The 18806-nt window shown below is 41.2% G+C and overlaps 1 protein-coding gene across 1 annotated transcript in view; it reads left to right on the forward strand.

Moving 5' to 3' along the window:
* Positions 1-18806, forward strand: part of BMPER (BMP binding endothelial regulator) — a 351352-nt gene that overhangs the window by 317848 nt on the left and 14698 nt on the right. The window contains exon 14 of the mRNA XM_073630479.1: positions 6017-6147. Within this exon, the coding sequence (XP_073486580.1) occupies positions 6017-6147 (131 nt within the window). The remainder of the gene's footprint in view (positions 1-6016; positions 6148-18806) is intronic.

Consider the following 18806-nt stretch of genomic DNA (forward strand, 5'->3'; position numbering starts at 1 on the left):
GAGGGCAGTGGATAAGATGAAAGCACAGAGTGACTTCCATCATGCAGAACTGGGAGCAGGTGGTAAAAAAAGTCCCTAAAAGAGAGCAGAAACTCAAGAGATCAACAGGTATTTATGAAACATTTTCCTACACCAATATAAAAAAAACTTTGCACAACTACATATACCAAGCAAAAAGAAAGCTATTTACACTACTGTAGCATTTGGGTTTACATACACTTTAATGGTTGCCATACATGCTTTGATACAATATTGATTTCTATTCTGATCACTCTTTTCCCAAGAGAATAATCGTTCTATAGTGGACAACCTATTCGATCAAAATGCCATACACGGGGAAGTCAATTCTGATCGATAGTTAAAATGCTACCAAATCGCATCTCTGTTTCCACTGTGTGACTACATAATCTGATTGACTGAAATACAATCGTATTCATAAATGATGTATCTCAGTGCTGCTGATGGATGCAATACGATCGATAATTTTCAGCCCTGCCCGAACAACTCACTTTGATCAAATCCGATCTAAATTGAGTCTAAATTGATCGGAGGTTATGGCTATTCAAATGTGTGCAGATAAAACTGATTGAATCACATATCAATTGAATAATAAAATCAATCCTGCATTCATTAAAATTCACTTCAGGTGAATCTTCCAGGTGCATGTGTTGTAAAAAACAGGGTTGGATTCAGCACTAGTAAATGTTTGATAAATAAGTGATTACATTCACTGATTGTTAAATAGATCCCAAAGGGTTGGCACATCATCCATAAGTGCGACATGTGTGGAGCACACAGACTCCCAGGGGGATGGAGCCCAATGTGCTCTCATCCTCTCTACACCCCTGGAGGAGATAAGCCTGGGGCACTGCAGTCATAGAGGATCTGTATGACTCAACTCTCAGTCACACAGAGATCCTGTTGCTGGAGCTGAGAGTGGCTGGCTGTGGGTGGATGTCTATTTTATGGGTAAAAAAAGCTTTTACTTTAGTTAATTATGACCCTTTAAACACATCCCACTGTTAACACAATATAGCCACACCCACCATTACTGCTCTACTTAAAATGGTTGTAAAGGCACAAGGTTTTGTACCTTCATGCATTTTATGAAGGTAAAAAAAACAAACAAAAAAAAAACAAAAAAAAAAAGTTTTAATATCTCTGTAAAGTTCCCAAACACGTCCCAGGTCTTTTACAATACTAGCAACACCCCAGCCACATTGAAAACCATGCCTACTCTGTCACAGTGCACAGCGAATGTCACTTTTTTTTTATCATGCAATGAGGCCCAGCTAATAATTTTGCACACAGGCCCACTGACTTCATGAAACGCCCCTGGTTTGCCTTAAATTAAGGTTTAAAAAGATGTACCTCCTTATCCCTTAACTGACAATTGTTATAATGGTTTTCCTTCATTCAGTCTTTAACATAAGGAAATATCTTTATATTCTGAAATTGTATTTCTCCCAAATAATCCCAGCTGCCCCATGCAAATATAAATATCCTGCATATACTATAGTAATGTGGAATTCGCTATTATAATTACATAGTATTATTTCATTTAAATAATTGCTGATAATTCTGCTGTCCATGACTCACTGGGATCACATCCTTAGCAACAAGCTGTTATTACATGAATTGCAGTATCATATGGATTTCTCTTAAGCAAATGGGCCTCAGTGCATGCAAAGAGTGGATCATTACTGACATTTTCAAACTCTTGTGCTTTCATCCCAAATGGCTATAAATGCTTTGGGGGTTTAGTTCAGCAACAGCTGGCTGTTGGTGTGAAATCAATCTGGTAACAAGTTGTGAATCAGAGATGCTTAAAGAGGAGTCCTGTATAAAAAAAAAAAATTAAAAGCCAGCAGCTACAAATACTGTAGCTGCTGACTTTTAATATAAGGACACTTACCTGTCCAGGTATCCCACAATGTTGGCACCCCTAGCTGATTCATCATCGGCTTCGGGTGCACGCCCCGGCATCCTTACTGAGAGAATTAGGAAGTGAAGCCTTGCGGCTTCACAGCCTGTTTCCTACTGCACATGCGTGAGTCACACTGCACTTTCTGAGTGGTCCTGCTGTCTTCTGGGACCTGCGTGTCTCCCAGAAGGCAGTGGGGGAAGGAGGAGGGCCGGAAAGTTCGTAGATCATCGCAATCGTTGTGCAGCAATCTTACCCGGAAGTGGTAGCTGGTACCTGAATTCACAGGTATCTGCTCCCCCCCCCCCCCAAAAAAAGTGCCAAATGTGGCAGTGAAGTGGGGAGGGTGTGGACACTATATGTAGAGCTTCCACTTTTGGGTGGAGCTCCGCTTTAAAGAGGAGTTTCATTCAACTTAAAAAAAAATGGGTAAGCAGCTACAAATACTGTAGCTGCTGACTTTTAATAATAAGACACTTACCAGCCCAGAGATCCATGGCTGTCTTTACCCGGGTCAGTTCTTTGCCAGTCTTCGGGTCCTCGGCGCCACCATGTTGACTGCGTTAAGTCAGCTGTGACTTTGTAGAACTTCACAGCCAGCTTCCCACTGCAAATGTGCAAGCCACGCTGTGCTATATTAACAGTCCCACAGCCTTGTGGGACCTGTGACATGTCCCAGGAGGTTGTAGGCAGGAATGGGGGAGGTGAGTGGAAGTGGGAGCGGGTACCTGTTAAAACTAGTTACCCGCTCCCCAAAAAAAATGTTCACAATAAGAGTAAGAGGAAAAGGATAAATAGAACTTCCCTTTTTAGGTCTAGTTCTGTTTTAATAATGGACCAATAGAATTATTGCAAGGTTTGTTTTGTCTCTGTAAGTATGTCAGTTATGCATTGTGGCCCAGTTTGGTTTCAATGTGTCTTTGTTTAAGAAAACAGGAAGAAATGTTGTAAAGGCTATAGCAGTTCAGACAATATGGAGTAGATTTACTAAAACTGAAAAGTACAAAATCTGGTGCAACTTTGCATAGGAACCAAGCAGCTTCCAGGTTTTATTGCCAAAGGTTAATTGAACAAGCTGAAGTTAGAAGCTGGTTGGCTACCATGCACAGCTGCACCAGATTCTGAGTGCACCAGTTTTAGTAAATCTACCTCTATATGACTATATGTTAAGGCCTGGTTCACTCCTATGCACTTTTAGTGCGTTTCCAGTTTTTTAGAAACACAATACAGTCCATTTAACATGGTTTCCTATAGGTCATGTTCACATCTATGCATTTTATGGAAAGGGCCAGGGACTTTTTTCTGTTTTTTGGTTGCATAGACTTAATAATGGATCAAAAACGCAAAATGCACCTGGAATATGCAAACTGCCAACTGCATAGGTGTGAACCAGGCCTTAGGCCACGACGATTAAGCACACTGGGGGGTCGAAACACGTCTGAGGGACCTCTCCTGGGTGGGGAGCAGAGCTGAAGCCATCCCATACTACCTAGTTCAGTTTGAGTCACAGTGAGTTGGCATCCTAAATGCGATTGGCCACCATTTTTCTGTAGCATATTGAAGCCTAACAATCTGTTATATACAACCTGCACCGGTTTATAACATGTCATGTTGGTTGATATCAGTGATAGGAACTTTAGAACAGTGCTTTTTTATGTTTTTGTAAACATGGAGTTAGGCTTTCATTCTGGGTCTTTACCTACTTTCCTCTCTACATCTGTCAGCATGTTCATTGCTAACACATGTGCACTAAACTAAATCTAAAGGGATCTTAGTACTGGCCCTCATCCAGGCTGAGCTTTTCTGTACTTAGGAGGCTAATGTTATGACAAATTTAGTTGCATTTAAATTACATTTAAGCTTCATGTACACTAGCCTACACTGGCAGCTCCTAAACTTTTAAAGCTTTTGGCGTTTTTTTTTGTCAAAGCTCCCAAACTCAGCTCCATAAAAGCCTATGTGCCAATGTACACATAGGCTTTTAGCTGAGTTTAGGAGCTGCCACATTTTGCATTTTCCAGCGGCTGCGGTAAATATAGGCTAGTGTACATAAAACCTTAAAGCGTATCTATATCCAAGAACAAAATGTAATGTATTGCAGTTTGCCAGTCCTTAGATATGGTGTCTGCAATTTTTTTTTCTAAGGCATTTATTTCTTTATTTTTACCTTGTGATCCTGTCAGTAACACACTTCCTGTACTAGGGTGACAACGCTTGCTCTCTGTACTGTATCTATGAAGAAGCATTGTTGCCACCCTAAGAAAGGGCTATAGAACAACCCCCACTCTCATAATTTCCATAACAAGGTGGGGATGTGTCTTCCTCATTTTATTTATTCTTTATTTTCAATTGAAATAACAAACATGTTATACTTATCTGCTCTGTGCTATGGTATTGCACAGAGCAACCCCGAAAGCCCTGCCTGTGCTGTTTGCTCCTCCTCTTCTCTGAGTCCCCCATAGCAAACTTCTTGCATGTGTGCTCCCTATCTGGGCTGTGTGCTTCCATAGACACACACAGTGCAGCTTGGCCTTGCCCCCAATCCCTCCTCACAGGATTTGACTGACAGCAGCAGGAGCTTCCTCTGCTCTCAGTAAAGTCTGTGAATGCAGGAAGAAAGCAGTGCGGTGCTGCCGACGGGGACACCGCTTTATCGAGAGTGGCGTCAAGTAAGTGTTTAGGGAAAGGCACAGATATTGGAAGGTTTTTTACTTTAATCCAGAGAATGTATTAAGGTGAAAAAATATTTTGCCTATAGGACCCCTTTACATACACTTTAATGATTTGTAATAAATATATTACTACGACAATCTGTATTTTTGTTTTTTGTTTTGTATATGTCTGATGTTCAGCTTTGTATCTGGTTGTATTCTTTTCTAATGCTCTTCCCTTCTGTTAGTTAAATTGGTAGTAAATTCCGTTAAAAAAAAATTTCAACTAAACCCTGTGCAGGAACAGGTACATCCAAGCTACTATCTCGTGTAATGCCTGGTCAGCCTCAAGAACACAACACTCAGCCTGGAAGTCTCTGCAAACCTCCATGTACAATACATGCAGAAAAGGGAGAAAGGCTGGTGCCATGGAAGTTGGCTAAAACATTGTTTTATTAATGCAGGTGAACAACAGTCAAAAAGACAATGCGTTTCAACCATCATTGAGTCATGCATGATTAAGGCCTGATGGCTGGAACGCGTTGGTGTTTTGACTGTTGTTCACCTGCATTAGTAAAAAGATGTTTTAGCCAACTTCCATGGCACCAGCCTTTCTCCATTTTTTGCATAAATCCTGTGCAGATATATGCCAACAGACTTACCTGTCAAAATGTACCTTACGGTACTGGACTGTCACTGATCTAGTGGGTCCCAAACACTTCCATGCTAATCTTCCTTCCGTTTTCTTGGCCACTTGAATGACGGGCCATGATGCCATCATTCCCACGCATGCACAGGAGTTGCATCACCACTGTACAGCAAGGGTGCCATTAATGTGGTCTTAGCTGTGCTAGGGAGACTCAGATTACATTACCACTGACAGGCCAGGAAAGGGATTTATGACAGAAGAGACCACTGTCATAAAAACCCTACCTGTCAGCGCTTTTCAAACAATGAGTTAAATACCACTTTAAAGCTAATCTGTTCAGCAGCAGATGACTGCAATATGTGGGAATGTTAGCATCTCCACACTCCCTTTGGGCATGTGATATTATCTAAGATTGAGCTTTTATAAAACTGAGTAAAATTGGCAGCCTGTAGTCATTGTAGTAAATTTAGATGAGAGAGACTTCAGCTAATTTATACATTCACAGCTCTTCCAGATCATTCTTATATAATACCAGATGTGTACATTATTAAGAGCATTGGGAATGTGCATTTGCACGCTTTCAAACTGACAGATATCTGAATCTTGTTTACTGTGTTTTATCATATGCTGCATGATATGAAACCTAATAAAGCATCAAATTGTGGTACTCGCTATTGTCAATTTACACCCATCTTTACAAAATTGAGCAGTATCCTGTTTGTGCTTGTAAAAAAATCTAACTATTGTAATCGATGAACATTATTCTGATTTGAATTTCTCTTGTATTTTTAGATCATGTGTGACAGATATGTGCGAATGCCCAGTTCATAAAAACTGCTACTGTGAATCATTAATAGCTTATGCCAGAGCATGTCTAAGAGAAGGCGTGAAAGTTCACTGGAAACCAGAAAACAGCTGTGCAGGTATGTGAATCACCAGTGAGCAATCACTCACTAATATGTAATCATCATTATGCTTCCAACATAATACGGTAACCCAGGGTTGTATAATGTGGAACATATTAGAGATGAACTAAATACAGTTTTGCTGTGTTATTCCAAAAGCTTATTAATATGGAAAGGCTGTGTTTACATACTATAATGTTATTTTTTCTACATGTAGAGTGCTACTTAATAAGAAATAACACCTTTAAAAACAGTTTCCACAATTCGTCATTAAAAAATTCAAAGGATGAAATATGACTTGTTCCTTAGTGTTAACCAAAATGTCTCCAAGGCAGTTCCAATTTTCCTTAAAAGAAATTAGCATGCCAGAATGTTTATCTTAGTCATAGTCATAGCCTTGCTTTTGCTGCCTAATAGAGAGTGGAAGAACCATGGGTGATCATCTTAGACTTAAAAAAAAAATAGTTGCATTCGGGGGGCGTAGTTTGGAAGTGGATCTAGCCAGACGCACGATTTATGAGCTCCACTGAAAATCTGGCCTATTATCCTGTGGAACCAATCGTTGACACCCGACTGAGAGTTGAGTCATACAGATCCTCTATGACTGCAGTGCCCCAGGCTTATCTCCTCCAGGGGTGTAGAGTGGATGAGAGCACATTGGGCTCCATCCCCCTGGGAGTCTGTGTGGTCCACACATGTCGCACTTATGGATGATGTGCCAACCCTTTGGGATCTATTTAACAATCAGTGAATGTAATCACTTATTTATCAAACATTTACTAGTGCTGAATCCAACCCTGTTTTTTACAACACATGCACCTGGAAGATTCACCTGAAGTGAATTTTAATGAATGCAGGATTGATTTTATTATTCAATTGATATGTGATTCAATCAGTTTTATCTGCACACATTTGAATAGCCATAACCTCCGATCAATTTAGACTCAATTTAGATCGGATTTGATCAAAGTGAGTTGTTCGGGCAGGGCTGAAAATTATCGATCGTATTGCATCAATCAGCAGCACTGAGATACATCATTTATGAATACGATTGTATTTCAGTCAATCAGATTATGTAGTCACACAGTGGAAACAGAGATGCGATTTGGTAGCATTTTAACTATTGATCAAAATTGACTTCCCTGTGTATGGCATTTTGATCGAATAGGTTGTCCACTATAGAACGATTATTCTCTTGGGAAAAGAGTGAGCCTACCTCCATCTATGAATGAAGCCTTAGATGCGACCAAGCCTTTGACAGCATCAAATGGCCGTATCTGTGGAAAGTGTTGAGGTGCTTTGGATTGGGAGATCGATTTATCAATTGGGTGAAGTTGTTATATGTGGCCCCTTTGGCTAGATTACGTATTAACGGGGATTTAACTGACCCATTTCCTCATTTTAGGGGCACACGACAGGGGTGCCCGTTGTCACCCCTGCTGTGCATTAGCCTTGGAACCGTTGGCAGCTACAGTTAGGCCCTCCCCGCTTATTACAGGTTTTAAGAGAGTAAAAGATCTCTCTATATGCCAACGACACCCTTCTTTACTTAGGGGATACAGACACATCCCTTACTAGTGCAATGTCAGTGATATGGGACTTTGGCTTCCTTTTAGGGTACTCCATCAACTGGAGCAAATCGGTCCTCCTACTATTGGATGATCTGAAAGCTCTGTTAACGGTTGGTGCACAATCCCTCAGTCTAGTTACCTCATTTAAATATTTGGGCGTACAGGTGACTCTTACCCCCTCTAACTACCTAGAGGAAAACTTGCTTCCCCATTTAAAAGACTCCAAATTAAATGCAATACTTGGTGTAAGCTACTGTTGTCGGTAATTGGTAGGATAAAACTAATTAAAATGGTTTGGTGTCCCCAATTGCTGTATATCCTACACATTTCCCCACAATGAATACCATGCAGATGGTTTACTCGCATTGATACTCTATTCAGGTCTCTAATCTGGAAAAAACAGGTGGCTAGGATTCGTCTTTCCACGCTACAATATAGTAAGGATCAAGCGCGAAACCCTAATTCTAAGCTTTATTTTTACGCCTCCCAGCTCCAACATCTGGGTGACTATGGGTTGCCAGCTGAATCTGACCCGATCTGTAACATATATCTTTTCAGGAAACTCTGGGCTACAGTTAAAAGTAATTTGAAAATATTGGGCTTTCTCAGTGAAACCCCACGCTGGCACAACCTGTCCTATGCAGAGGTATATAAATTAGAGGGCTTTAAGACATTGGAATCAGCAGGCATCCACAATATAACCCAGCTATATACCCAAAACGTGTTAAAATCCTTTATGATGTTCAGACAGAATATAATTTACCCAGACAGCAATTTTATAAGTACCTTCAATTAAGACATGCCCTACAGGCTAAGGGACGTAAATCTTTTCTTTCATTCTCAAGTCATCCCTTACTAAGGGATATTTTCAATGGGCCTGATAAGAAGGGCCTGATCTCACATATATACTCCACCCTACTGTCATCTACGCAGGACTCAGCAGCTTTACCATGCAGGCGGGGATGGATACAGGACCTAGAGGAGATAAGCGGAGAAACTTGGGAGTCATGCCTGCAATCCATACCAGCTACATCGATCTCACAGTCACATAAGTTATCTCACCTATTTTTATTACACAGAGCATACTGAACAATTATTCAGTTACATCGCTGGGGGAGGAGGAATTCACCTTTATGTCCCAAATGCTGTAGGGAGGAAGGTTCAAACCTATACCGCTACTGGAGTGAAATAACTGAGGTTATCTTTACAGTATACCAGGTTAAGGTCCCATTGGACCCTAAAATATGCATTTTAGGAGTTGTGGGTGAAGAAATATATGTGCCTCCCATCAACATAGCAGTTCTCATACTTTTATATATAGCACGAACATACTGTAACAGCATAGAAACGCAACTCGTAAATTCCACTCTGTTTGGCAGGCCTGGTTGGAAACTCCAGGTTTTGCACCTTCACAACTAGTTTTGAACAGGCTAATATAAGTGTAAATGGCATGCATGCACACATGCAAAGCTAACTGAGCCTGCTAATATTGGATATGCACCATTGACACCAACACCTTTTTTGTCATCTTCTTAAAGTGCCTGCACAAATATTTGCAGCAGTCTTAAAGGGAAGCTAAACTCTGGAAACTGTGCCCAAAAAAGGCAGACAGAGGGCAAAGTATTACGCACAAGTGTTGCCTGTAGTCTTCTGGCAGTGAAACTTGCCCTCATGCCTTGTTCAGGAGTGTGCCTCTGTGGCCATCTTGGTAAAGGCAGGGGTTTGCTTCTGTATGTCAGAGCCTCCAGCAAGGAGAACCATGAGTAACACAGTAGTGACATCATCAGATCTCGCTCTAGATCTCCTAAAACTAGCAAAGACATCCGTGCCTTGGCTCTCACACAGCAGATATACACAGCAGAAATATCTTGCATAGAATATAAGAGGTATAATAAAAGCGATGGAGGAATTTTGTTTGGAGGACCTTATCTCGGGCAGATATAGTCATAGGGGATTGTATAGGTAAGACTTCTTGCCACCTTTCCTCTGAAAGACTAACAATTACCATTTCTAATTGGTATCTATAACATAACAAACCCTCATTTTTGAGTTTGATTCCACTTTAAAGGAAAAGTTCACTTTTTAGAAAAATGCACATTTTTTTGCAGGTAAGAATAAAATATTTTTTTTGAAGCCTGTAAAGTATTGCACCAGCGATACATCCCATACAGACAAGCAGATATAATCTGACAGGAGGAGACAATGAACTACCATGGCGCTCCACAGCCAACCTTGTAGTTTTCCATTCACAGGACACAGTGAATGAATGATGTGCCACATTTTCTTTTAATTGTGACAGCTAGCGGTGGAGATCCATGCTAGCTATCAGATCAGGGAGGTGCGGGGGCTGGTCCATTCGTAACATGGTACATGTTACACCCTGAATATGGGTGTAACATGTTACATGTTACGAAAGGTGAATTTATCCTTTAATTACTCTGCCTGAATGTTGATTAAAAAAGAATATATACTGTACCACAGACATGCAGTATGCACTGATGTATTTTACATGAAATCTGGTTGCATTATGTTCAGTACAACTGACTGAGTAAATAAATCTGTTTAATTATTATGTTGGGCAGAAAAAAAATAACTGCAGTATCAATTTGTGCCAGAAAAGTACTGGTTCGCGACCAAACCATCTTGGCTGTTATGTTCATTAAATGCATAACAAATAAAAATAATACTTGGGAACTGACAAAAATGTTTTTAGCATGTATGTACTACTTTTTTAATTATCATTCTGCACCACAATTTGGTCATATAGCATGAAGTTAGCATATAAATTAATAAACCGTTTATTAATATAGAGCTATTGAATTATATTTTTTGACACAACAACCAATGATTTAATGTGAAAAAAGCAATTGCTTTTTCTTGGACTCTCCACCTGAGGCTAGATTGTGTTTTAAAATTGATGTGCATTGTGCATTTTAAAGACCCATTCAGATAATAGATACAAACCAATTCAATTGTATCTGAAGTTGCAAAAAAAAAAAAAAAATAGCTTTTTACTCTGAAACTGAATAAAGAGCAAAGCTCCTCTTATCTTTATTGAACTCGTATAATCATAACATTTTTAGAGGACATCAGCATGGTTTTGAAGAGACCCCATATCAGCCATGTGAATTGGCAGTTTGATTTGTTCATATCTAAGTTCCTATTGCCAATAATGCTAAAACTTCAAAGCAAATGTATTAGAGGTTCTTATCTTCTAAGGAAGATATATGCCCATCAAACAGTTACCTTCAGATCCCTGCTTGAATCTGGAAATATGCAGTTTGCCTGGAGTCCCAGAAAATGTGCTCTATTATGCTGATATTAACAGAATTTCCATGGTTGGACTATGCCCTTGCTTCTTTTCCTGTGCTTTCCTATTGTCCAATAAAGTTGTCTATACCCTTTCGTGACCCATATAAAGCGGAGAAGGTGGGTCAGAGCTTGATGATGAAATTTGTGCTTGATATATGTATAATGGAGTTCATAGGTTTTCAGGATCTTGGGGCATTCTGAAGATAACTTCAGAATACAAGCATATGGAGGTATGTAAAGTTACCTTAGAAGGTGAGACCCCCCACAAGTTTACTTTAAGTCCAGCATATTAATTTTGTTCTGGATGTTTATAAACCATCCTTTTTTTTTGAAAGTTGAGGATGTATTCAACATGTATTCATGTTATTAGTTTTTTTTACATGAATGCGGCATTATGTGTCTCCAGAAAAATAAATAAAAGGTTCAAAGAAAATCCCACAAAAAGTACCTTCAGGACACCATAAACCCACATTCTCAGTCTGCTTGAATTGAAAATGATGACTCCCCAGAGGCTTTGTATAAATGTCTCCATAAAACAACATTCTTTTTTTGTAAAGGCTGATGTAACTGGACTGTTACTAAGCATTTACAGAAATTAATTGGCCTACAGTAGCATGCCAAAATATAATTTATTGAAACAATTCAACAACAGTTTTGTGCCAGCATAATAAATCACATTTGGCAGAAAGAAAAACACTGAAAAGTACATGAAAAGTAATAATCATCAGTGTATACAAAAAAGGCTGCGCTGCCACTGGTGAGTGAGTGCAAAAGTAAATCACTTAGATAACTGCAGCTAGTGCACCCATATGTAATGAATAAACAGTAAAAAAAAAAATGAAATGAAAATTAAGATATTGAAAAAAATTCCAACATGAATCCCATAAAATAAACATAAAAAACTGAGCATGAGAGGTCAGATTCAAAACTGGATGGAGTAAGCAAAGTCCATAAAAAAAGTTCCTTGATGGAAAAGTCTTTCAAAAGAGGAATACACCAGTCATCCAAACGATGTGAGACATGCAATATTGTCATCCTGAGGAGCGTGATGACAGGAAAGTTCCTCCACCTCAAAACCAACTGCCCCTTACCAGATCGAGTGATCTCTTGTTAGGGAGATCGTGTGAGCATGTGGCTGTGTCCCCCAGCCACAGGGTCTCTGCTGAGAACGAATCTCAAAGGGTCACCTCTCAGGGGGTCCTCTAGAAGGTGCATGAACGCTCAGTCCCCATGGATATCTGGTCTGTGTATCAGCCTATGATACAAAGACCAGATATCCAGATATTTTGCACCAATTACTGCTCTATTATTATTATTATTTTTATTATACAGGATTTATATAGCGCCAACAGTTTGCACAGCGCTTTACAACATGAGGGCAGACAGTACACTTTCAATACAAATCAATACAGGAGGGATCAGAGGGCCCTGCTCGTTAGAGCTTACAATCTAGAAGGGAGGGTTAAGTGGAAAGAAAAAGGTAATAACTATGAGGGATGAGCTGATGGACAAAATGAAAATACAGTCGTTAGGTGTGGGTAGGGTAGGCTTCTCCGAAGAGAAGGGTTTTCAGGGATTGTCTAAAAGCTAATAAAGTAGGTGATAAGCGGACAGATTGGGGTAGGGCATTCCATAGGATTGGAGAGGCTTTGGAAAAGTCCTGGAGGGTGAGCATGGGAGGAGGTGACAAGGGAGCTAGAGAGCAGGAGGTCTTGAAAGGAACGAAGAGAACGAGTAGGTTGGTATTTAGAGACTAGGCTAGTGACCCACCTGGAGGGAAGTAAAATCCTATCTCTGTGCAAGGCCTGGATTCAAAGGGCACTTCAGTCTACGTATTCCACATACGCCAGAGGGACATCCATCCTAATTAGTAAGGCTGTCCCTTGCACTGTTCACCAGGTGTTCTCTGACCCGGGGGGTTGATATGTGGCTGTGGTACTGGACATACACTACCGAAAAATGTTGAATGTGAATATATACTTGCTCCCTCCTATACAGATGCAAGTGCTTTATAACCTTATGGTAAAACTATCGCCCTTTATTAACCTACCTACCATATTTATGGGGGATTTCAATGCCATTTTGAACCCTGCACTAGGCTCATCCAATACCAATAGACTGGCCTCAGCTGACCTATGTACTTGGATGTCTGTGACAGGCCTCACCGAGTTATGGCATTGGAAGCATCTCAATGTCAAATCCTATTCCCACCTATCTGCTACACATAGATCATCTGCCAGAATCGATCTAGCATTTGGCAATCCTTCACTGCTAATGTATGTTAAGGATACTGAATACTTGGCTGGGGGAACTTCAGACCACTGCCCACTTTTTGTCACCCTGGCACTCCCAGTTGGGGAGAGGCGGGGAGGCTGGAAGTTGTCACCAGACTGGATACAAGAGGAACAAGTCGCCTCACAGGTACAGGGCTCCATTGCAGGTTACTGGTCAACCAATGTTGATATGGCCGACCCGACCATGGTTTGGGATGCATTTAAAGCTGTGACAAGAGGTGAATGTATTTCTGCGATTAAGGTGGCCAGGAGAGACCATAATGCACAGGGGGAACTTCTCCAAACTAAGGAACGAGAGTGCGCAGGTGGCCACGCCGACAGAGACCAACTATACATCTCTGCTGGAGACTCGGCGACTTTCTGTACACTTTTCAGAACTGGGCCGAACTGGAATTGGGAAGAGGGCGGAGTCGCTATTTGCTCAGGGGGACAAGAATGGCAAACTCTTGGCCCTTTTAGCGGCGGATCACACAAAACCAGTTAGTATTCCTGTCATTAAAACCACTGGGGGGAATGTGGTTACTGACTCTTCTAGTATACTAGAAGACTTTGTGCGGTATTACAGTACACTTTACTCCCCTACACCAGCATATGATACCAGTGAGCTGGATGTGCTATTGAATGACCTCTTTCTCCCCATACTGTCAGACTCAGATGTTACCCTTCTGGATGCTGATATCTCTGCTCTAGAAATAGAATCGGCGATTTTAGCTTTTCCACCACACAAGTCCCCGGGCCTGGATGGCTTCCCGGCAGACTTCTACCAACATTATATGGCACAACTGGCCCCAAGACTCAGTGTCCTTTTTGACCACTGCCTTAAAAACGGAGCCCTCCCGTGTTCAATGATGGAAGCATACAAGGTTCATCTGTTGAAACCGGGTAAGGACCCACAAGAGTGTTCGTCCTACTGCCCCATAGCATTACTAAATGCAGATCTAAAGATACTAACCAAAATGTTGGCATCACGACTGGCCAAGGTCGTTCCTTCACTGGTGGACATTGACCAGATGGGATTTATGCCCGGGAAATCCACGGACACCAACTTCCGGAGATTATTCACTTATTTACAATTAGATACTACAGAAGCCCCAGAAAAAGTTATAGTGTCTATCGACATTGAAAAAGCCTTTGATTCGGTTGACTCGCTCTATATGCACAGGGTGTTGGAGAGTATGGGTTTCGGACCTAATTTCCAGCGATGGGTCACTTTACTGTACAGTGGCCCTCGGACAGCAATTCGGTTGGGGCTTTTAACTTCAGAGCCTTTTGTGGTTGGAAGGGGCACTAGACAGGGCTGCCCTCTCTCCCCCTTCCTCTGTGCCCTAATGATGGAGCCTATAGCGAGAGCGTTACGTTAATCTCAAGGGGTGTGTGCCATCCAGGTGGGTTCTATATGGGAAAGCCTTGCGCTCTATGCAGATGACTTGCTTCTGTTCCTCAGAGACCCAGGAATGTCTTTACAGGCGGCATTGCGCATACTCAAGAAGTTTGCTTCTTTCTCGGTCTTTGGGTGAATTGGAGCAAGTCATCAATACTACCGTTGGGTCCGGAAGCGTGAAGGGTGGATGAAGACAATCTCCCACTCCAATGGGTTTCCGTCATCACTTACCTGGGGGTAAAAGTTAATATACGGGATTATATAACACTGAACCTTCTACCATTAGTTCCCAGCCTGACACAAAAAATACAGGTTTGAAAATGGCTTCCCCTGTCTCTAATAGGATGTATAAACCTCCTGAAAATGAAGTTCTTGCCAGTAATCTTGTATTTCTTAAGGCACTCCCCAGTATGGGTTCCCAAATCATTTTCCCACAAACTGAACAGCATTATCGGTTCCTTTCTGTGGTCTCCCAAATCACCCCGCATAAGCATAAAGGTACTCAAGGAACCATGGTGGCAGGGGGGGGTTAGCACTACCTGATTGGCAGAAGTACTACCTGGCTGGTCAGATGGTTTTTGCAAGACGCTGGCTGTTGGCGGAGGATGGTTACTCGGCCACGGTTCTTGAGGCTGCTCATTTGGGCTCCTATGAGAGTTTAAGACTAGCGCTCTATAGAGGCCCAAAGTCTAACCTACCTTTAACAGAATCCATGAAAGCAACCATTAAAGCCTGGGAAATAGCCACGACTCAAATGTCCCCCAGCTATGTGGAAATCACTCCATCTGCCCCTTTATGGATGAACCCCAACTTGCCTCATTTCTATTCCCTGCCGGACCCCATGGTTTGGACTAATAGGGGGGTTAAAGTACTGGGAGATATTACAAGGGAGGGGGAACCCATAACATTTGACCAAATAAAAGCAAGACATAATCTACCTAACACACACTTTTTCCGGTATTTACAACTGCGCCATGCGTTTCAGACACAATTTTCCACACGGAAGGTGAAGGTACTACCCTCTGCCCTTGATCTCTTGAGGAAGGCACGCGCCTGTGGTATACAGTGCGCATGCGCTGAAACGTTGTTGCAATACCAGTGACGTCGCTACTCTGTAGACCTGCGCTCCATCACTGACACGAGCCAAACCTCGGTCTCAACCCAGGGACGCTGCACACACACATCCTGCTGGATGGGACTGCCTTTCCACTCTTCCCTGGTTTTGAGCTTACTTACAGGCACACACGTAGTGACAACACTAACTGAGGGATCTGTGCTCAACTCACCTTTCTTTCATGTAAGTGGATAAATTTGTTTTGTACAATAAAGCTTTTAAACTGGTTCTGACCCGGAGGCGCTTCTCTTCTGATTTTTTCCTACATGTTTGGAGCCTGCTTCATGCTTCCCTGGACAGCTGCCCTGGAACACAGACTGTTTTCTAGCCCATACAGAAGGTCTTTTTATTCATTTTATATCCTATTGGGACATTGATTAATCCATCATTGTTTTTCCTCAGAGGACATTTGCATTGCATTATTGCACTAACAGTAACAGCGCTACTTACCTACATGCCCTTGATCTCTTGGGCTGGTGAAGAATTGCCCAATCCCTTATCAGCTACATACAAATCCTTTTTCAAAAAAACGTCACCGGCAGTAACTAGGTGTCAGGAATCCAAGGAAAAGACTGGGCAATATGTGAGACCACCCATTCAAACACTTGGTATCCGCTAGGGACTGCCTTATACACTTTAGGTATCTACATAGGATTTATTACACGCCAGCCAGGCTATCACGCATTAATTCTTCTGCCACAGATTAATGCTGGAGGTGTTCCTCCTCACCTGCGAATGCAGAACATATTTTCTGGAGTTGCTCGCAGGTCAAGAGTTTCTGGTCTGCGATCACCTCCAGTTTGTCAGAGGTTCTCAGTATCCCAATCCCTACAACACCAAGAGTATGTCTCATAGGTTTGGTGGAGGAGGTTGTCCCTTCTCTAGCTCACCGCACTTTACTCAATATAGGGTTGGTCTATGGTAGGAAGGCCATCTTACTACATTGGAAAAAGGCAAATGCTCCTACAATATCATATTGGAAGGGTCTGATGAACTCCGTAATCCATCTTTATAAGGCCACATACACTTCAAGGGGCTGTAAGAAAAAATTCTATAAGGTCTGGCAGCCATGGTTAGACTCCTCTAAAACAGTGGGCTGATACACCCAATTTTAGCTTATAGGATTGCATAATCTCATGGATAGGAGTCGGGTAATGTGAACTCTTGCTACTGATGTTGAAGAGCTTGATCTACATGTATATGTGATCGCTTTACCAACCATTCCCCTGAATTCAGGTGGACAAGTGACACAACTGAACTCTGATTGTAACTTACTGGTGCTCTATTTCTCCTGGACTGGTGCTGATGGTTGAGTTTGGGGGGGGTGGGGGGGGAGACTTCTAGATTTCTATTTAGGTTGATTAATTGGACTATGTTAGTTCCAAGTTGCGGTGCTGCGAGGCCAAGGGGAGAGAGGGTATGTTGCCCTCTCGGTCTCTATGTTTTGAATGTATACCATGTATGAAAAAAACTGAATAAAAAGAATTAAAAAAAAAACTGGTGCAAACAGAATGTGGTGCAGCTGCACATACTGTAGTAGCCAATCAACTTCTAACTTCAGCTTGTTCAATTGAAGTGGAACTATACAGCATCTGAGCAGCACATACCGAATATGCAATTTCATAAATTTTTAATATTCTCCCAAACTCCCCCATCCATCCATGTTATTTTGCTAGGCAATCACTTTGAAAAACACCCCCTTAGCATTTCTGGCTGTTGCCATCTTGAGTAAAGGCAGATGATTTGTGAACCATTTACTTTCTGGAATCTGTCTGCCTCTGCTCCTGCAGGCAGAGGGGTGTGCTTAGGTGAGAAAACCCCTCTTCCCCTCCTGAATACTCCTTAATTAATATTAAATAAAAAAAATTAATATGGGGACTGGAGGACCTCAATTATGAGGAACTACAAGCACTAAATTTATTCTCCCTGGAGAAGCTTGAGGTGATATGATTGTGATATACAAATATCTCAATGGTGATCCCAGCGTAAATATGAAACGTTTCAGTCCCAGGGAGTGTAAGAGGATACGGAGCCACACAATGAGACTGGAGGAGAAGCGGTTTACCCTTAAGCTGCATAGGGCTTTTTTCACTGTCAGGGCAGTAAGGATGTGGAACTCTCTTACACAATCTGGTGGTGTCAGCAGGAAGCATTGATAATTTTAAAAGACTCTTGGACGCGCATCTTAGCGAACACAATATACAGGGATATGGGAAATGATTATCTACACAAACACACACACCAACACAGGTTGAACTGGATGGACTGGTGTCTTTATTCAACCTTACCTACTATGTAACTATGTAACTATGTAATGCTATCAGCAAAAGGATTAAAAATAATCAATGCTGATTGATTGAGTAAAGTTCCACTTTAAGTGTTGACAATAAAACCTAGAAGCTGATTGGTTACTATGTAGGGCTGAAACAACTAATCGATTAATCGACAACTAATCGATTATGAAATTAATCGATTACTATTTTTATAATCGATTAATCGGCCAGTAACATAATGGGGTTAAAAAAAAACTAAAATGAGCTCTTTATAGTACAAATAGAGCAAATAATCTCTACTGTAAATAAATTATATAAATAAGTTTAGTTGGTCTACCTGACCGTGGTTTGGTTTCAACAGAAACCCTCATTTTCCACTTCTTGATTAGAGTTTGAACACTGCTGATTGGCATTCTCAATTCCTTGGATATCTTTTTATATCCCTTTCCTGTTTTTTTTTTTACAGTTCAACTACCTTTTCCCGCAGATCCTTTGACAATTCGATTTTGACCACACAATTAGAAAATCGAACAAACGTTCTTAAAATTACATTTTTTGTCATTTGTCGGGGAAGACATTGTTTGTTTTTTTAAATAAAAAATAGATCTCTGAGTCTGATGATATTTACCAGATTCACCCTTTAATAGTATATACAGTATATCTCCTCTAATAGTATGTACAGAATATCTCTTCTGTCTGTTATTCTCAGAGTGGATTAGATATTTTGCTCCC

This window comes from Aquarana catesbeiana, linkage group LG05 (assembly GCF_042186555.1).
Source record: "Aquarana catesbeiana isolate 2022-GZ linkage group LG05, ASM4218655v1, whole genome shotgun sequence".
Lineage (NCBI taxonomy): Eukaryota > Metazoa > Chordata > Amphibia > Anura > Ranidae > Aquarana > Aquarana catesbeiana.